General features: G+C 35.0%; 1 protein-coding gene across 1 annotated transcript; it reads right to left on the bottom strand.

Annotated features, from left to right (window-relative positions):
- Positions 1 to 82: 82 nt before the first annotated feature.
- LOC137393740 (mothers against decapentaplegic homolog 4-like) lies at positions 83 to 20,420 on the bottom strand. The gene is made up of 11 exons (XM_068080423.1): positions 20,324 to 20,420; positions 12,275 to 12,576; positions 11,934 to 12,142; positions 9,199 to 9,362; positions 8,138 to 8,239; positions 6,686 to 6,843; positions 5,752 to 5,899; positions 3,874 to 4,031; positions 3,388 to 3,490; positions 1,261 to 1,463; positions 83 to 669 (listed from the first exon to the last, which is right to left on the bottom strand). Exons 2-11 carry the CDS (start codon positions 12,506 to 12,508, stop codon positions 613 to 615), a joined length of 1,536 nt encoding a protein of 511 aa, XP_067936524.1. The 5' UTR covers positions 12,509 to 12,576; positions 20,324 to 20,420; the 3' UTR covers positions 83 to 612.
- Between the last annotated feature and the right edge of the window lie 1,855 nt (positions 20,421 to 22,275).

Here is a 22,275-nt window from a genome sequence, read left to right as displayed (position 1 = left end):
CGAAATGATTCAATGTTTTTGGATAATGGGTGCTCTAGTCCATATGAAAGTGTAAAGCGAAAGTCAGTAGAAAAATACTGAAACTTGAAAATGCAGGTCCTACAGCATGAAATGACGAGTTGCTAACAATGACAAGGCTTTGGCACAATGCTGCTAAATATGGGTTGTAACTGGGTGTTTGCAAGCAATAAAAATAATTAAGAATAATATTTCATAGTAAAATATCGAGTAGAAAGCATCCTCCAGTCCTATTGGGAAAAGAGTATACTAATAGAATTTATGGTAAAATAGGACCATAGCAAAATAATATCATACAACATAGAAAAAGGTACTTCTATACAAATCATAGCAACATAGAGTAATGCAGAATTGATGTACTAATATATGTTTCCAAAGCTAAATATCTATAGAAATGATAAAACGGAGGATAAAAGCAGTGACTATTTACACATCGATACGAATTAGCCTTAGTAATTGAAACCTAGCACATCATAAAGCTGTTCCTATGGTAAATGTGCAGGCTGATGAAGTCATGGTTGCCGTCGGTCAGATTCATTCATAGAGAAAGAGATCATTTGTTCAGAGCCAGGAGGAAAGATTTTATATACATTTTCAGGGAAGATAGCGACGGGGATGTCGCATCTCCCCAACTGGCATTGACTGAAGAACCTGGCAAAAGATGGGAGACCGATGTCCATATTATGATAATATTCTTCAACCTTATCGTGATAAAAACATGTTGGAGAATTCTCAACTACTGTAGTTAAACGTCATGCACAACCAGCATAAACAGAAGTTAGTCTTAGGATATGTGGTGGACTAAATATGCTAATGCTTACGTAATATTAAAATACAATGTAATGCGAGAAACAGCTCGTACATCGGAAAAATCTGTTGAAATTAATTTTATCTGATTTTCATAAGCAGTAAGAAACTGGTAAATACATTTTCGTTAGTTTGAGCATCAACTAGAAATATTTAGACGCCGACTTCATATCTGGCAGCAATTAGCTTATATCTACTCATTCAAAGAATGTGTATGAACTGAGGGTTCTGTGATAGCGACTGTTCAAAAGCAATTTTCCAGCTCTTAGCAAGAATGTGTAAAAAGCAGGTGGGACAGTCACGTTCATAACAAAAATAATAGCTTCTACAAATTCCAAGCAACACGGTGACTGGAACCTGAAAGCAGACTCCTCCTTTAGTGGACCTACAAACTCCACCCAACTTGATCTCATATATAGTTGCAAATTCCCCTACCTCATCCAACAGCTGCAAAGGTCTATGTAAGTGCACTTCAATCCAGCATGGTGTCTGCTTTATGTTAGCTCGAGGATAGTCAGGACCCCATCCTTTAACAAAACTTAGTCTAAGAATACATAACCTCCTGAGGTCATCGACTCCGATCCCAGCAGCAGATGCAAGACCGATTCCACCAGCAATGCCACCGACGGAAGCTGGGCCTGCCAATTATAAGGTCTCGAAAGTTAGAAACCATCTTTTTTTATCAGTTTGCAGACCTGAGTGGGTTGTACTTGATGAATGCGAGCTAGTGAATGGGCATTTGTTGAGCAACAAAATATGATAAGAAAAAGGTGTAACTATATAGGCATACATATATAGTCAATATTTGCAGCATAAATTGCATACAACTAAAATAAGATATATAACAAAACATGCTGATCCAAATGAGTTTTAGTTTTACAATAAAGTAGTTATATATAATATGTATATTTGCATAGAATTTAGACACCGGGATACAAGAATGTAAAGAACAGTCATGACAGACAATTATTAATCACTGGTAAATCATTCAGAGGTTTGAAAAGCATTCTAAGAGACAAAGTTGTGAATATTTGTGAAAAAAGCTTGCCATGAAAATGCTTTTTTGGTGGCCCACATATGAATAACAAGGTTATTGTTGAAATTTGGAGCGATATATGTTTTATTCAAAGCTAATGAATTGCATAACATATTGGTTAACCCTACTTCCACAGGCTTTTAGTTAAAGGAAAACCTAAGTACAAGTTATATGACAGTTGAAACATTCTTGCAAATCAAACAAGATTTGAGAATCACATTTTGTATCATGAAATCGTGTTGGGTCAGCTATGGTCCATGAAAACAGCAAGAGAAATATAAAACAACAGACCTTCCCTTCTATTGCTATGAATAGAATATAGAGACATTGTGGAGAAACCTTTGCGACTGCCTAGATAAGAATGAGCTTATATAACGAGTAGTTCACTGATGGTGACCTATACAACGCAGCCATGATTCTTAAGGTTCCTTATTAAAAATCAAGTATCATATTAACTAGTTTTTATAGCCACGATCAGTTTGATATCTAGTTACAAGACATCTATATCTGGTATCTAGTTATCCTTTATGAATACTCGTGAATAGTAGTTGTGGTATACCCAAGAAGACAGGTGCTTCTAAACTGCGACCATGAACATGTATACACGCTTGGCTATCATGTAACAATCATGTAACACTAATCTTATAAAATACACAAGGCCAGAGATCTATGTTTGTTGGAGTTATCTATATACAGAGAGGACAATTTCTCCCTTCAGGATTTGAAAGTATTTTAAATGAATGAGAATGTTCTCAATGCAGAATTTTAACCCTTCCTTTTTCTAGTTTCCATAGGAAGTATCATAGTATGACAATGTAAACTTCAATTGAAGGCCTGAGAGTTAATTAATAACCAAAAATAGTTCAATAAAAGGCTATCAGGTTACAATATACAACCATAAGGATATAAATTATGTTTAGATGTTATTACACCAAAGAGCTTCAAGGTAAATTCACATCTGTAAAAGCATTATCTAACAGCTGTTGTGTATTTAGAGATGGTGATAAAAAGTACACGTGTAAAGCAAGACAACAGGGTATTCTGGCAGCAGATGTTTGCATGCTGAAGACCTGCATGTATCACTAGTCTGTGCGTACAGTGATGGACTGTAGAGGTTTGTATTCGCACAGATGCTACATATCGTGAGATACTCATGCGTAAAAATTTTTATTCGGATTTATTGCCTCCGACTGAGTTGACAAATCTACAACTGGTATTTTATGTCTATATGATAAACAACTACATGTACTGATAAAGTATCAATATTTTTCTTCCATGTTATTGTAAAACTTGCAAAATATCTTAACCAGTGCTGACGGCATACATATAAAAAGCATTCCTTGAGCAAGCTATGGGAGAAATGACCACGAGTAGTGTGTGAAGTTTTTATTGCTAGTCTGTTAAAATAATCTAGACATTCAGAGCATACTGAGAGGCGAGAGAATGAGTAGAGAGATGAATTAATAGGATAACAAACAGAGACGGAAAAGATTATCTATAAACAAGAATCAATAGAGACAACCTACCTGGCATATTACCAGCAACAGCGGCAGCGTGAGCTTGAACAGCTGCCTTGGCGGTTGCTGCTTGCTGTTGCATCTGGGTGTAACATTGCCGCAGGTCAAATACCTGTCAAAAGAAACTTTCAAATGACAGCAAAATCTAAACAGCTTGAAAGGATGGAGCAAAGTGAGAATGGAATACACGGGTTAATTGAGAGTGCAGTTTTTAAAAATAGAATGCTCGCATCGCTTAAGGATGCCAGCTCTTACAAACTCTCATTTGGATGAGCTATAAAGTGAGACAGACCTATGTACGAAATGCGGGCTGGAGACAGATTATACGCTGGACAAGTTTTAAGACTGAGGAACAAAACTGAGTCTGATCGGTTTTACTGAATATCCGAGGGATTCTTACTCAATACTATTAAAATTTAAATAATCTAAGAAAATTTCATCGATTGAAGCTGCCCAATGAAATCACTGCTTCCCATCCCAGATTTTTAGACTCACCTTTATGCTTGCGCTTGGATATATCTTATGAACAGCGTCTCCTGGCTGCCTGCCAGCCTCCCTGTCCAGATAATAGCTCTGAACAAAGACACTGTGGCGACAGAGACAGTGGAGGAAGACATCTCCTTCACCTTTTAATTCTAGCTGTACACCTCTACCTGTCAATAGTTCAGCATACAACAGTGATACACTAGTTAATATGACATCACACCTTATTCCCTAGATCATGATTTCCGACTCTGTAGTTTGGAAAGGAGCATTTACTTCATGATATTTTTGGTATCACGTATAAAATAAAGTATACGATGTGGCCTCATATGCTTGATCTCAGCTAGATAGACAACAATATTGGCGAAAATTTTGGAAAGTGTAAACAATCTGATAGGAGATAAAACGAACAGTAAACGTAGAATGCTAATGCACTGTTTATTATATTATGTATTGCATCAGGCATCTAATAAAGATACCTCAAGCTTACGCAATTATAAGCTATGCAATGACCTCATTATTCAGATTATGAAAACAGAAAACATTACAAAATGGTTATTTCTTCACGCTAATTGTTGCGGATTGGTAAAACATGCCAATTTTACAACGTGATAAAATAATTGCAAAATTTCATTGTTAAGTTAAAATTGCACGACTCTTAGAAGGATTTCATTCAGTAGCGAATTTTTGATACATGACTTACCTGCCAGATGCTGCCAGAATAAGAAAAATGAGAAAATGGCTACTTTTGGAATTGGGGTTAAGTACATTAGACGTTCCTATAACGTGTAGCCCTACCTTCTTCAATGTAAATTCCAGAGAACTTAAAAAATTTATCTGAAGTTTTTGCTTCGTGCTATGTAAAAATTCTATATAACGTAAAGTGTGAAGTCGGGTGGGTTTTCAAACTCGATTTGAATCTTAGTTTATCTTGCCGCACTTGTGGAAGAAAAACCGCCATGCGTATAGCGTTATATAAACTGTACATGTATTACATAAAACTTTCGCGACATCCTAGGTCGTCGTAATAGATCATTAAATGTGTCGACAAAAAGGAGAATGTGATAGCTGCGCAATTGTTCATAAATACAAAGGCGATTAGATGGTGCAAGTGTTATAGCGTCAATCTACCAATCTGAATGTCACGAGTTGGGAGTATGTCAGAAGTTATCTTTTATCCTAACCTTGACCCCTGGATACATATAGACCACAAACAGGTAAAACTGGTTTTTATACTAAAAATATTTTGTTGTTTTGTGTCATTTTAGATATACAAAATATATGTTATTAGTTTTACTTTGCAGAACAGACTTTGCTGTTTAAAAAAAAAAAAGCAAATCATTGTAAATGAGCGTCGAAAATGTGCAGTTCCTATCAACTTGTTGTAAAATTACCGCTATCATGGTCTATAAAACCAGTGAGATTGATCACAAAAAAGAGAAAAGTTTTCAATGCAAACCAATAATACTGCAGTTACGATACAGCCCGCAAATTAAAAGAGTTAAATCAAGCTTTTGATTATGGCATGCCCAAAGGGATGAGTTTGGAAAGATGGTTGAACGGATTATGCAATTTACATGTATTTTACTGTTCTTATAACGTAAATGTTCCTGGAACGGATTATTTGCGTTATAGGAGCGCCTACTGTATTCTTGTCTCTACTGTCTCGCCCTATTGTTGGGGCATGATGAAGTATCCAATAAAGAAAAGAGAGTAGGAAGGGCTGAACCACACGAGAGACAAGTGCCAGTTCCGGAAAAGCTCCTTCAACTGACAATCACACGTACATGGACGCTAATCACTACGCCATACATCATACCATCTTATGGCCAGTCAATACAAATGATTAGGTATTAAACAGCAGCCCGTAGGAGAAAGAAGTGTGCCTACCAATATGCAGTCGTGCCTTGTCAGAAACATCCGTCCGGTGCACATTTGATAACTGCCCGAGGCAGAATCTGTTGACGCTAGAAGGATCTGTGTATCCATCTATGACTACCTTTTCTGAACTCGAGACAGCCTTGAACGCCTCTCCTACCTGAAACAAACACAAAAACCTGAGCTTCTCCAATCTATGACATAAGTTGCAAATCACATTCTACCAGCTAATATAACAGTCATGTGACAGTTATTGAACTGGCGAACCGCGGTCCAGCTTGATGTTGACCAGTAATCGACAGACTCTCCTCTAATCATCTAGTAATCTATTGTTAAGGTCTATTTAAAATTCTATGATTAAATTACCAAGTAGAGAATTCCATCCGCTGTAATGGATTATAGTCACATGTGAATGAATATAGAGGAAACGCAGCCTTGGCATATCGCAACACGAATAGCATTGCGTGCACCCAAGCTTCATGTCCACATCTAAATTTTGCCACGAACCCAGCTGTAGCAATTGCATAAAAACAGTCATATGATAGCCTTGTTATTAAAAAAAAAATGATATACATAGCTTGTCACAGTCAAACTAGACCGTCACAAAAGTTCAACAAACCGCTGTTCCCATAGCAACGACTCATTGACACAAAAGGAAACTAATAATCCTTGTACATCATGTCGAGCTGTCCGTTAACCGCAGTTATTAATAAGGTCTGATCTAGAGATGAGAGGGCGGCGCACATAACCTATAAAATGCTGAATAAACATTGCGCCACCTTTGAGAAGTACTGACGTGAAGACAAGCAGATGCCGCTAACACCTTCAATGGAGAATCATATAAGACATAAGCAATACTGTCAATAGTATTGGACCATAAAATAGGCACGATATTTTATTTTAGTCGCGATTGACTAGTAATATTTGAGGGTAATAATAAAAATACCTGTTGGTCAAGTTCGTAGTAAGCAATAGTGCACCAGTGTTCAGGGGCAGGTGTGTTGGATATCGGTAGCTGTTTATGACTGTCCTGCTGGGGCTGCTGATTGGACCAGTAGCTTGTAACCTGTGGCTGTCTCAGGTTGGCATCTGCTGAGTGTGCATCTGCAGAGAAATACCAACTCAGATATTCAAATCTATCTGTGCATAGATTAGTCATATCAACCTTTGTACATAGATTAGTCATAAAAAAATCAAAATGGAAACAGTGATATATCCTTTATTCAAACTAGCTATTTCTAACAAAATAACTAGGAATATCTCATTGCTCCATGACAAACGAATGTATTGCTATATAAAATGTTTATTGATCTCAAATAAGTTAGAAAATATGATATTTTTTGTTGCTAATATTCAAATGTTCCCAGACTGGATATTTTACACTCGTATATGTGAATGGCTCAGTGTGAGTATGCAATAAAATTTACAATTATTTGATAGGTCACGAGACATCTCAAAGCGCTTCTATATACTCCTAGATATCTCAACATTCATTCGTACAATAATCGTATCACCAACACATCCTTCTGTATATAGATGATATGAATGCTTAGCAGAAAATTGGTACATACAGTAATAATGCAGGATGAGTCTAAGCCATGTGATGGCATCAAGCAGATCACATATTTTAAGACAACTTTAAAGTTTTATAAACTATTGTTACATCACTACGGCTTGCAGATGACAATACTATACGCCGATTTGCTGATTTTTGAAGGTAAAGAATTCTACAAAGATTAATATAGGCCAAATTAAATTGTGGGCAAGATTAAAAATACGGTAAACTAACTGGTATTTCTACAGTTAAGGCATAGCAACAACATGGATTACGCATGGTTTTCATTCAGAATGAATTTCTTTACATAGTCTTAGAAAGTTTGAACAAGCGTGTGACCAACCTTCTCGTGAAAAGGGAAGAATAAAAACAAAAAATAAAAACAGATTTGGAGGTTTCTTCTCCTGACTCTTGAGCACAGTACACGGCATATAAAAAGGGCGAGCACCACATGACACACCTAACTTGGAGCTAAGGAGTATCAACTTGCAACCCTAACATTTACAATCATAATAACTACATGTCTTTTACCAGTTCACGGAACATTTGCTAGTAGCACAGAGAGCCCCGTAAGATTCTCTTAATTTTTAGCTTGGCCAGAGATCTGATACTAAAAACAATAGCAGTTTTGTTCAAGATTTAAATTCCATAAATCTCTTTTTTCCACAAATAATAGTTTACAGTCCTGCAAACAACTGGTAGCAGTAATATCTAATCCATATACTTTTATAGCAACTTCAAGGCAGCAATATATATTATTCTATTACTATACATTCCCAGATTTAATGAGATGGCTTGAAGAACAGCGCTAGCGGTTGGCATGACTCAACCACAGCCACTCACCAGATTGATGAGAAGGCCAAGCGCCAGACGTCGATGGCATTTGATCAAATCCTGGTAGGGAGGAGCCTGAAGGCATAGGGTAGCCCGTAGTGAGCAATGAACCTGAAACCAGGATATAGAAAGCTGTGGTTTTCCATCACAGAGAATTTAGTAATGGGAAAAGGGAGGTTGGTAAATCTGGTGGAACGTCAGAGAAACTGCTTCAGAGTAAGTACTGTAATTAATAGGAGATCCTGTTACTGCAAACAAAGATATTAAACCCTCTCTGACCTATCAAAACAAATCAATCTTTTAGTAGTAGTTGTCAACAAGATTATTCAAGATTTCGTTGCAATAGTTTGCTAGCAGAACTTCACAGCAATGCCATGTTGTATTGCGCATAAAAGCCATGGATCTTTCAATCGTTCTAGCATTTCGTCTTATTGCTTTTTACAACAAACTTTAAAGGACTTTGGATGTTTAATTATAAATTTACCACCTGATGGCTGGATGCATCATGTACAATGACTCGCATGTGGGATAGAACAATGCACTCATAAAATACACATTAAACATTTTATTTTAATTCCAATATTATTCCAATTTTAATTTTATCTCTGAATAAATAATTACTTTTCATACGCACTAGTTGATGACTTGGGGGCATAAATATTACACAAAATCTCATTTTTACTACTTCATAAATTATAATGTGTCAACACTGATATACTTTGTAACACAGAATATAAACAGCATTTTAAAACATTAATTGAAAAATAAAATAGAAATATTTGCCATATACTTACACTAAAATATTACCACAGAACCGAGCAGACAAGATCCAACCTGATACCAAAGGAGGCAGCACAGGAATGCTTAGATAAGAGCGTATGGTAAGAAGCTACTTGTGAGTGTTTGTAGCGCCAGTTTCACTGGCTGGGTACATGCATAGTAGCCGAGTTACACAAGCAATATAGCGATACAATGAAAGCAACTGCCCAGCAACTAGCAATAACCAACCCTGACCATGAAGAGTCGCTGCACAACCAAGATATTAGCAAGCATGGAGAGAACACCGATACCTGAAGCGGGAGTATGCATGGCATTGTTAGCTGACGAATCTACCAGATTATCCGGTGATAATATACCTCCGGATGGAGGAAACCCGTCCGTCGAAGACCCGAAACCTTCCTCTCCACTTGGGCAATTAGGACCATACGCATCCTCTGACTTGATGATACCCAACCTGATAAAAAGAGAACTGCAATGACTGGCTCATACCAGCAAAAGGCCATGACACCATGTCTCATACCAGTGAAAGTTCCTGAGGCTATGACTCATCCTAATGACAGATTACGCTGTAGCTCATAGAGGCTATCAGCAATATGCTGGGAACAGTACCATATTAGCTGATAACCGATTTATCAACAGGTCGATGTGAGTGACAATATTAAAACTCAACCAGCAAGACATGTTCAGTTAACTTTCTACTAACTCTCAAACAGTTAGTGTACAAGTATTTGTTCATTTTTAGCGAGCTAAATCATGACAGCTTTCATATATGAGTCAACTACAAGAAATCATTCTGAGACATCAAAATTATTAACAGAGACATTTCAGTAGCAAAATAAATAAAAATATGAATTATGATACTTACCATTAAGAATATGTACTAAATCTTAATACAAATATGTACATTTATGGTACAAAATTTAACATCACGACTCCTTGAGTTTAACTCTGCTGTGAATAAAACACTAGCTGAAGTGACTGTGTTTAGCGATACAGCGATTCAACTGACTATAGTAGTCAGGGGTAATCTTGGAGGCTCAAATTAGCATTTTGACTTACTGGATCAGACTAAAAACATTTTGGTAAGTCAATCAGCTGACTTCTAGATTTTAATCCATTCATGCAATAAAGTCATCTTCTCGATTGGCTGAATCCAGTAAGTTAGAATCACTTAAATCCTCACTGATCATTACCGAACAATGAGTAACCTCCTCATAAGATGACTAATAAATTCCCTTAAATACTTTTGAGGAAGAAATGTCACTCAACAACAGATTAAAGGAGATTTGATATGAGGCATTTATAAACTGCATGTATATACAGTAGTAACCTTGATCTAGCCTTTATGTGACGGTCTTTCAATTGCTGCCGATTACATACTTTAATACTGCCTCTGCAAAACTTCATATAAGCGTATATAGCGACAAATTGAAAAAGCTCGATTGATTTCATACTTCCAGTGCCGATATAAATGGGAGACTTTGCATTTGCTGTTTTAGATTGTAATTAAAAATTTTCGATGAGAACAAAAATTAAATTGAGAATAAACTTTGCTGATTTTCTAGCTACCGCAATATGAATGTAATATTCCTTGTATTTAGCGAGAGACAGCCCGAAACATCGGGTGCAATAACAATGCACCCATAACTATATTTGCATCAAAATTTGTTTTTCATGACATAAAATGACACGGTAGTAATGCACTACCCTCAGTACTAAGTTTCTCAGTGCACTTGGTAAATTTTCAGCTATGACACTGCATTTGCTATTGGCTTGCGCTACTGTTCATGTGCAAACATGCTAAGTGCTTAAAAACACTTCAAGAATGAAATTACTAGTTAAAAAAATATGGTTTGTCCCACCATCAGTCTCACAAAACACTTAGACAGTTCTGCTGTAATGCCTCCTTTAACCCTTGGATTGCCACATTACCCATTGTGCAAAGTGCCAGATTTTTTTCACTAAAAAACGTATCATTTTGTTTTGGCTCTTTTTCTGTTATTACTTATTCTAGCTAGCCCAAGCTAGCAATATACCATTAGAACCCCTTTAACAAGAGAATATAATTACTAGTACCTGACTTGAGTAGCCTTACAGCAAACCAGATGATGCCAAATACAAAAAATATGTTTTTGAAATCAAAGACAACTGTCTGGACTCTAGCTCAGCTTTGTATAAATACTAGCCTTTTATTTTGTTGTTGCAAATGTTGAGATAACATAAAAGTAATTTGGAAAAGCTAGACTAAATTGATGAGAGGTGTTTCACATTCATATCCCGTTATATAAACCTGGAAGAGGAGAACTGAAAAAAACGTCGAATCGACTAACAAATAAATTTGTATCATACAAAATATAATTATCGATAGGAGAAATCTCCTAAAGTGAATGAGAACCAGTGCTCCAATACAGAAAAGTGTCGAATTCAAACCAATAGATACCATAACTATGTTAGACAGAAACACCAAACAAAAACGTAAGTCATGTTTATAGAAACGAAAAGTTTGATCATTGACTTTTCAAAAACATAGGTTTTTCTATTGGTTAGATCAGCAGTTAAAAACAAATATTGCGTTTCCTTTTAATATTTTATAAATGTATAGAGGTTTATAGTGTGATGGAACTCGAGTTGAGAGAGTTGTCACGAAGATTTAAAAGTTTTAAATTATAGTTAGAAATCATTTAAAACACCGCAGCGAAGTGCGTATTATTGTGCAGTTATCCATTTCTTTTACAACTATTAAATAATACTCGCCCTAATTGTCTTAAACTGCTTCATAGACAATCTAAATAGGTTTCTATTGTGCATATATCAGGTTTGTAGATGTTTTGTAAATACATTACGCTCATTTACGAGTTGTTAAGTTTCATAGATTCTCAGCCACTGCAAATTCGCAGAACTACGAAAATGGCAGCTGCTTCACATAAGTTTTTGTGTAGAAGTGCGAGAATGGCACTTGAAGGATTTATGACTGAGAAGTGCTACAAAATTATCCCATAAAATCATAAACAATAAAACTACTGACCTAGAACTAGACCCGATAGAAATGCCACTAAGGTCAAGGCCTTGTGTGACCACTCGCTCATAGTGGTATGGGTTCACACATACATTATCCTTCTTCATGTCGAATGCATAACTGCAGAACTTGACGTGCTTCAACTCATTCTTATGTAAGTCAGGCCATCGCCAAATCCGAGCATAAATCACATGTGGGAAACCTTTTCTGCCTGCCACCTGTGAACATTGTAGTTGACAACACCATTATGACCACACATATTTGACCTACTATTCTCAATATTTACACGGTCGAACAAGTTTAATCGATTGTAATATTTGGATGATATTGTGAATGATCTGGGAGTTCACCTGCAGCCTTCCATCAAGAGTTCTTTGTATTGTCACACACTTTGATGGATGCGCACCACTTGAGGAGATTGCCGTAATTAAGCTGTCCAGTTCATCACGTTTGTCTTTAAGTTTTTTAACTAAACTCTCGATGGCCCGCTTGGCGAATGTTTCACTTTCCCCACCTTGGCGATGGCACATCAATGTGTGAACAATGGTGAGACAAGCATCGGAAGAAGAGGGAACTATGGACATGCTGCGAGAAGATATTTACGAAGACATTCAGAGTGCTGTCCCACCTGCTACCTTTTGGTTAAGTCTGGCTGAAACATACCAATGATATCATTTTATAAAGAGACTGTTTGCTGGCATTTTATAATCATACAATGAAAGCCTGAAAAATAGGTGAACAATTTTATCTACTTCAAACATAAAAGGTACCATTTTCAATTTACATAACCTGAGAATTCGAAAAGTTAGTAATTATAGCAATCTAGTTTTTTCAATTCAAAAATTTGTCAATTTTTCAATTCAGAATTCAAAAGAGTACACATCGGAAGTCTAAAACTACCTGAAATAAAAAACTAGATTGCTACAATTACAAACTTTTCGAATTCTCAGGTTATGTAAATTGAAAATGGTATCTGCTATGTTTGAAGTAGATAAAATTGTAGACAAATTACTGCTTTGTCATGTGTACTCTAAAAGATCACACATGACAAAATATCGATAAAATATTTGTTGTAAAATGAAGTATGCAAAATAGAAATTTTAGCCCTACACCTACCGGCAACCTGGGAGGTATCCTCTACATAATGCTTTCAATGTTATGTGATCAATATAATTATTACTGTATCAATGACCCACAAACAAATCTAATAAAACAGTTTCAGAATACAACAAACACGATTGTCAAAAGGCAATCAATTGAATATTGTATTCTAAAACAACAAACTATTTGTAAAGATCTCGAGCTATGGCACTTAATGATGCATCGCTTATCCACTGTCAACAAACCCTACCCAGCTTGATTATCAGGTAAGTATCCTTGTATACTTTTATCATCGCAAACACTGTGTGAGAGGTACACGAATACCCCAAGCCTGTACCAATTACGCTGAGGGAATCTGAAACACCCATAATCATACTGCAGTTTGATTATGTGTTGGCTGAGAGGATTACTGTATATCAAGTCGATTAAATGTTGGCTGACCGAATTTAATTTTGACCATATCAGGAATGGCACGAAAAAAGTATGATGATTTAAATCATTAGCTTTTTTCGAAAGAAAAAAAATCATGATTTTTTTCATAAATTTTTAAAACTTCGGCTTCTTGGCAAACGATTTTGTTTTGATATGTCGTAACAAACTTGTAAACATTCCTGTCATGAATTAACAAGTGTGATAATTAACAAGTGTGATAATTAACAAGTGTGATAATTAACTGCATGTGTAGCACAATACTGCAGAAGCACTTTTTAGATTAGGACCTATGAGCTGATTTAGTAAACCTCAAAGCAGGATTAATTGTGAAATAGCAAGCATGGAAAGAGTATTCTCTACCTTCAGTTTCATTCTTTAAAATGTAAAAAAACCTAAATTAAGCTATTTCGCATGAGCAACTGCATCGATAACACCGAGGAAGAATCCGCTTAAATATTTTATAGAGCCTTTTCATGTCTTCAACTTTCATTTGTACTTTGTGTGAACCAGCTAGTAGCTCTACTACACCAAATTACATGTAGTTTGCGCATTATAATTTTACTAGCCGAAAGCCTGGCGTTGCATGAGTCATAGAATAATTACCTAATAAATTTGAGTAACTGACCTGGAAAGCTAGATCTTTAATAAAATCTTTACTAAAACAATACCGGCGTTTTGGGCCAGCTTAACCCTTTGGCTGGAGAAACGAAAAAAATGTCGTTAATCGGTTGCGTGGGGAAACGACTTTTATGTCGCTTTCGGTAGGCGTTCATAAAGCTGTCGCCTAGTAACGTTAAACAAAGGATATGAATGCTAGTAAAATTTAAATATCATCAACAAGAAACCATTATCTGAGAGGTGTTGCCATGTGCTAAAAGCTAAAGAAATGTGACTCCTTGGGGAAAAGGAAGTTAGAAAAGCCAGTCAACATCGGCTCGACATTCCAAACAGTAAAATAGTTAACTCTACTGAAAGGAATGCTTTCAAGCATTTCATACAGGGACACCTGTACGTAGTTGTAGCTTTTTTGCAGTGGTACATAATTATGTAAATGAATGTTTATGTACAAAATATTTTAATAGAAATAAATTTAAGTTTGAGCTATGCATTTACATAAAATACCAATTTTATTGAACTTTCAAAAATAAATTACACGACTTTCAGGTGTTTTTGCGGGGCTTTAATCCAGCCAGAGGGCTGACAATCGTTATGCATAACGTTCAACAGTGCTAGTTATTAACCCCAAACAAGCGCTTCACGCATAAGTATCTCAACCAATGTAATGATTATTTGCCCAAAAAATCTATTGTATTCTGAGTAACTTATTGGCTAAGTTCGCCACTTCAAGATCTGGAGGTTCCAAGATTGAATTCAGTGCTGGGCAGACTTTTCATTGCTAGATTTTAATTGCAATAACTGGACACAGGGTTTAAAGGTGGCTTGTAACAAAATTCACATTACAGTTATTTGGTATCAAAAAATTCACCATGTCTTACTCTGCTGTGTGGTAGGTGCAAAATATGTAAAAATGTGATTACAATCTCTTAAAAGCTCAAAAGCGAACAGTTAATCGCTGCCATCACGCAACCCCCGTAGATTAGAATCAGTTTATTTCTCTGACGTATTCAACCTATTTGGCTGTTGTTTTGACACATGATGTTCTCACGTGAATTGAAAGGCTGATAAAAGGCTCAATATAAAACTTTTCGTAGCACTAGTTTATGACAAACACTTCGCATTTTACCGAAGAGCCCTTACTAAATATAGATGCTCGCTAGTTTACAGTTTTGTTTCGGCTTGGTCTAATCGTCTAGTCGTAATCTGATCATGTGACCCATACTTCCTACCAAACAGCGCGAATAATTTCTGCAGCGTTTTTCTACTATCACAGGTGACCAACAGGCTCGTCATGTTTATCAGAGGATGATATGCACTCCTTCGAGCTAAGGTTGAAAAATTAAACGAATTTTTACGGTGGGTTTTGAGATATCAGTGCTTAAAATGACAGCATTACAATGATGAAATAGACGCATAAGAACAATAGACATGGTTTTATTGAATGCATGAAGTATATTTGTGAAAATATTTCAATGAATGAGGTTGCATGAAAGTGTAAACAGAAGCCATTTTGTTCAAGTACATCCCATTTGAGCCGTTTTGGAAAGAGATTCTAATCTACGGCAGTTTCGTGATGGCGACGATTAACTGCTCATTTTTGAGCTTTTAAGAGCTTGTAATCACATTTCCACATATTTTGCACCTACAACACAGCAGAGTAAGGCATGGTGAATCTTTTGATACCAAAAAACTGTAATGTGAATTTTGTTGCAAGTCAACCTTTAACAAAAAGACAAACATTGAGCTTTATATATAGATATGGCTGTTGAATGAAAGAAATATAAGAATTTGTCAAATTAAATCATATAGATCCCCAATACTGAAAAGTGAGTTCAAGAATATGATGCGCAAAGCTATAGACAGACGATTTGCATGAGCAAAAGCAAGCGAAAAAATCTAATTTATCAAAATCATTTTAATCGAAAGAAAATATTGTTTTTGTTTAACTCTGGAAAATGTATCATGAATAAAAATACATTAAAATTCTTTGAGCCACTCTAGCATAATTTCGTGTGACATCAGCACATATTTTAAATTTCCTGAATATTGGACCTGAAATTAATTTATACACAACCTGTAAAAATGTAACTGCACAGTGAAAGTCGAAATTGCTGAAACGAATCTCTAATGACTTCACGTTTTAGCGGTAATTCCAACAAGGTCTTAACCTAAGACAGATTCAATACAGTCATACCTCAACATAAGAGTGTCCCAATATACGAAAAAATCGAGAAACAAGCAAAATTTCAGACAAGTTTCTGCCTTGACATACGAAAAGCTTTTGAGATATGAACATATGAGCCAGTTCTCAATGGCCACTAAATGGCAAAGTATATGACAGACCATTTCAAGAACAGCCTTGATTGGCTTTTCTCGTCGAATCAGCATGAGAATTTTTTTTAAATGTCGGCTAAAAGTTATAGAGAAAATGAGGCATAAAGTGCCAAGCCCAAAACAGATCATAAAAAATTAAGACAGTCAAAACTCAAGTTGAAATTAGTAAAATATTAAAACTTAGCTTTAAGTATGTGTTTAGTACACTAATTTCATGTAAGCTAAATTCAAAGTTTAGGTAATGTTACGTAGTGTACTGAACACATTGCCGTCAAGTCTCTCTCACACCGCCGTAAGCTGTTATGTCTGTCTCAGAGATAACAACTCCATACAGTACACTACATAGCGATGTTACATTTTATTGCAGATCATAACCACTAAATAGGCATTTGTTACTTTGCCAGCATAGGTACTAAATTAAAATCACTTTATCCATTTTAACATCCTGTCTTTAGGTGTTTTTTGTTGCATGGGAACGAATTAATTTGTACAGTGCACCCTCGAGATACGATTACCCTGATATACGATTTTTTCACCTTACGAAGTCAAATATTGTGATATCTTCACCTCGCTATACGAATTTTATTTCACCATACGAATTTGAAAAAGGTTTCGCCCGAGTTAAAATTTGGCTGTCGGTGTGCTCATAACACACGTCGAAATAAAAAAGACACCGAAATATAGTTTGCCGAAAACATTCTTAGAACGTTTAGAAGAGACACGATGATCGACTTCTCTCATGTCTGCGTGGAAAATTTCGTGTAACATACACAAGCGAGAGAAAATATTCATTTGTAGCGTTATTATAGCTTTTACTATAAACATTCAAGTCAGCATACGTATATAACTACAACTATCTACATTTAATTCGTTATCTATGGAATCTGAGACCGATACAAACGTTACAAAATGAAGGAAAAATGATTTCTATGTCAACAAAGCTGGATGTCGTAAATAAGAAGAAGGGACCCGTATTATTAATATTGTCAAGGAATATGATCGCAACCAATCAGCATTTGCAATTATTATTAAAACAAGAACTCCATTAAAGCAAGCACAAGAAAGAGCTTCCGACTGAAGATTTGAATGAGCTAGGTCATGCACGCGATCAGCATTCAAAAGGAGCAACCATTTTGTAAAGGCGAGGATTTAGAAAATACAGAAAATCCCACATTCGCAAAAATGTTTCAAGTGTTTAATTTACTGATGTGGACTGGTACATTAAAACAATGCATGTATAATATATTATTTATCTCTTGTGTGGCATGTTTTTCATATTTTATTTGTTTCCTTTTGATTTTATGTTATATTTTTTTGTTTAACCATGTCTTTGCATATGGGCTTGTTATCTTCTACGTGAATACAATTCATCGTATGTATGTATGTAACTCATATAACTAGCTACTCAAGATAGTTGATGCATCCACACGACTTTCTGAAACTTGCTAAAGCCCTGTCCCCCTCCCATAGGGTATAAATACGTACAAACTTTGTATGTATGGTTACATTGATTTTTGTGCACATTTCGTACAAGACAAACTACTGTACCACATTTTCTGGATCCTTTTACAAGCGCTAGCTAGCAATTTTCTGCATTGCACCATCAATTTTTTCGTAGAAAAATTGGACAGGAATGGACAACTTCTTTTAGTGTGCTAAAAAATTCCAATTCATTACGTTTTAAATTTATTTTCAAGTGTACAGCACCATAATTAACATTGATACGTTTTTGCCTCTTCTCTGCTTTATCCGCTACATGTACCAGCTACGTTACTCCAAAGGTATGTACGTCCAGTATAGAAAATATAATTTTATTTTTCTTTTCGGTAGCTATTAAATGGTCAAGTGTGCGAGAAGCCGCTTTCTATAACTGCATCGCTCGGCCTTATTGATTTAGGTCGAAAAAGATTTCAACCAGATAGGCTAAAGTTTATAGTGAAAGTGAAGATAGGAACTGCTGAAGGATAAAATTTCGTAATAAAAAGTTGAAATTCAGTAAAATAGTTCAAAATACATACTAAAACTTAGTTTTAAGTGTAGGCTTAGCAAGCTAAACTTACTTGAAGTGAATTCAAAGTTTATGTTATGGTACCTTTTGAAGGCAAGAACTCCTTACCGTACGTACTACATTTGGTACACACATTATAATTTTGCGTTTTATTGCAGATCATAACCATTAAAATACACTAAATACAATACAGTTACTGTAGGTAACTATAATTACTAAAGTTAACATACTATTTTGTTGCTAATTGTCAATATGTACACATTTTTATAAACAAAATTGATGATTTTTACCAGGGGGTGTTTGCATTGTATAATTACAATGGTCGTTATACCCCGATATACAAATTTTTCACCATACGATGCCAACTCTGGAACAAATTAACATCGTATCTCGAGGGTGCACTGTATTTAGTTATTTTATATAAGAAATATTGCATTGAGATTTGAGAACAATGACATACGAGCTCAATACCAGAACGCATTAAGCTCATATGTCAAGGTATGACTATATCCACAAATGTGTTCATTGCAACCTGCTAGGCATACATTTTAGATCCAAAAAGACAGTCTAGAGTTAATAAACAACTTAACAGTTATATATATTCATTTTATGGCAATATTAAAATGTTTGCAAAAATTGATTAAATTCATGTTGGCACAAAAAAACTGTGAAGATAGGTGATTAATGCAACCATTAAAAATTTTCATCTGAGAGAAAAAACAGGATGCTTAGGAGACATTCTCGGGAGTGGAGAGAAGTGAAAATAGTTGGCACAAATAATACATTTTTTTCACAACGCTTAGACGAACATATTATTTTTTTATTTTTGTCAGTACATAGGAAGCCTGATTAGAACTATGATGTAAGAATAGATACGCCTCACAAACTGATATAAGATTTGCTAAACTTTTTAGATTTATTAATATGTGTCAATTTAGAATTTTGTGACTCACTGATAGTGAAGCAATGAAAGAGGAGGAACTGTATGTGTGAAGAAAACTAACTGAATTTTGCCAATTAAAAATAGCTAGGTACCATAAAAGAGGTGTGGCAGCAGCAAAATTTATGCATTTTCTGCAAATAATCATGAGAGGCAACTTTATTTTAATCGAGATTATTGTTCCCATAAAAAACACTATAATCACTTATGATGCTTGCACTCAAGCAGTAGTGCAAATCAATGAACAATTTGACAGTATGTAGTCATGTAGCCAACTATCTACTAATTCTACTTGGTGAACTAAAAATAATTCCATGACAAGAAAATGCAGTACCACCACAACATTTTTGTTAGTTCCAAGATTTCGTATTTAGCATCATTTATGACAGGCTAATATTTATCACAAAGTCTTACTGTACACAAAATGATGGGTGTATAGTTACCGCACAATTTTTTGGGCACTCACTGCTATTAAAGTTAGGTTTAAGCATTGCTTTCTTACAACATAAACAATAGGCCTATATTACTATTGTATAAATTAAAATTCAGTAAGGTTAAAATATGAAACCCATTGAAAGATTACTAAAACGACGTACGCGCGCCTTGTCATTTGCCAGCTTTAAAAATACCAAAAAAGTCTGCTTGTTTTCAATTATGATTTTACTTTATTTTGTGCTAGATGATCTAGTTCTCAACAAAATACCTAAATTGAGCATGTTCAAACACAGTAGGTATGGTAATTCTACGAAAACTAGATATGAACCTAACACCACCCACCAGCAGAAGCCACAAGTCATAGTATAATGTTTTGACAATGTCGACATTGTTGCTGCAATAAATCTAAGCAGCAATTCGTTGGTCTTTCTATTTATCTTTTATCTGTATAACCTATATGGAAGTCGGGCCGAAGGAATAACATGACGACGCCGTTTGTGTCATATTTTTAAAATTAATCTTTATACTTACAAAAACTTGATAAGCTAAACATATATTTAAATTTTACACTTATACTAAAAGTGTTCGAGTATAAAGCATAAGCTATTACATATCGCTAATAAAACTCACAAAGCAATTATTACCGGAAACTTGAAAACTTGACAACATCGGCAAACTTTTAGCACGATTAAAATATACCATCGTAAACGAAAATTTCAATAAATTGCTGTTTTTTGTAAATTTAAATAATGTAACAGCAGTATTTTTGATTCAAACTATTTATACATGTATATCGAATGAAAAGTAAAAGCTTCCGTTTAAACCTCTAAGTTGTCGTACTTTGAGCCTCAAGTTGTACTTTTATTAAAAAATAAGTTGCGCATGTTCGTCGTATCACAGTTATTTATTAATTATTTTTGACGGAACGATTTTTGTGACACATTTTGATTTTTTTGTACGTTTTAGTAAATGGGAACTGTTTAAATCCTATAGATTATGTTTTTCAATGTTCGAAGCGACACCGTGTTCCAACGTGTTTCCCTGGCGTGTTTATTATTTTGGTTTTTCAATCACATCTTTGAGAATTTGGGTTGGTATCAAGAAAAATTCAGTTCACAAACTCTTGCAAAATATACATACATCTGCTGCACGTTAAATGGACTGAAATAATTTTGATTGCATCAATTTGGTTTCATGCATTATACAATATTTATATAATATGTACTTTCAAGTGAAGTAAAGAAATTCAGATTTATGAAATACACAGAAGCTACTAATTACTAGTTTTCTACGTTTTTATAAACCAATTTTACATGGTGGACACATTTTACCGAGTAAGGTGTGTGCGTTGGCCATCCCCTTCTCTCATCATTAATCTGTGTTTTAATTATTTTACGTAGTTGACCCATCATGTTGAAAATTCATCTGTTTCATTAATTAAGTTTATAGCAACAACGAAGCTCCTATTTGTTTGTCAACCAAAAATCCTCTTTTATTAATTGACAGTATTCTTATTAAACACCTTTGTTTGTCTTGTTGTTAATGGCACCTTTTTCTGTGTACTTGTGGCACTCTGGTGGCCATTTAATGATTAAAATTATATAAATAACCAAACTCGTGCTTCACGGAGAGCAAACAGTGATTACTAATGCATTCACTGCAAGTCCTACAAGTGATGGTTCATGCTTGCAGCACATGTCACTTAGAAATTTTCGATTTGACTGAATTGGGTTTGATTATACCAATTATTATTTGATCTACTAAAATAGAAGTACAACCAGCAGTTAATGTCATATTTTCATCAAAATCTAAAACATACCAACTCTAATCCACATTGTTGTATAAACAATTCAGTTGCTTGTTTATGTTTCAAATTAGGCGCTCTATTTTGTCTATTCAAAATTGCCAATAATACATTTTAATTACAATCTAAAGGCCTGCCTCAACACTGCCAAAACGCTTCACCAATAAATAGTGTAGCTATATCTTGTGGCTACACACATCAATGTTACTAAAGGATACATCATGTTAACAAATAATTTGACCGATGAAAATTTGCCTCAATTGTCTAAAGACCATAACATCCTTGCTGAAATTTCCAGTACCATTACGGATGTATTGTCAAGATATTTGTACTGTGACATGAATAATCGATGACTTAGTATGCTATAGGTTTTGTTTAAATAGTAATATTCCTATATTGTGCTAAAAGAAAAACATTCAACGCTAATGATGAAAATAGTGAAGTACAAAAATTCGTCAAGTTCATAACATGAATCAAACTATAGAAAAAAAGTTTTAACGCATTTAGTTACTTAAAAAACAGTTTGAATGCTTTATAACCAGTTCCAATTGTTATAAAAGATTTCGGATATATGTTAAAATGAGAATAGCTCTGTTCGCAGATAAATAGTTCTTTGTGTGAGGCTATGATATCATTGCCATTTGAAAGCCAATCTTGGACGCAACTAGCTTACATTAAA

This window comes from Watersipora subatra, chromosome 4, assembly GCF_963576615.1.
Source record: "Watersipora subatra chromosome 4, tzWatSuba1.1, whole genome shotgun sequence".
Classification (NCBI taxonomy): Eukaryota; Metazoa; Bryozoa; class Gymnolaemata; order Cheilostomatida; family Watersiporidae; genus Watersipora; species Watersipora subatra.
The sequence above is the reverse complement of the archived record's forward strand: the minus strand, read 5'-3'. Positions and strand labels throughout refer to the sequence as shown.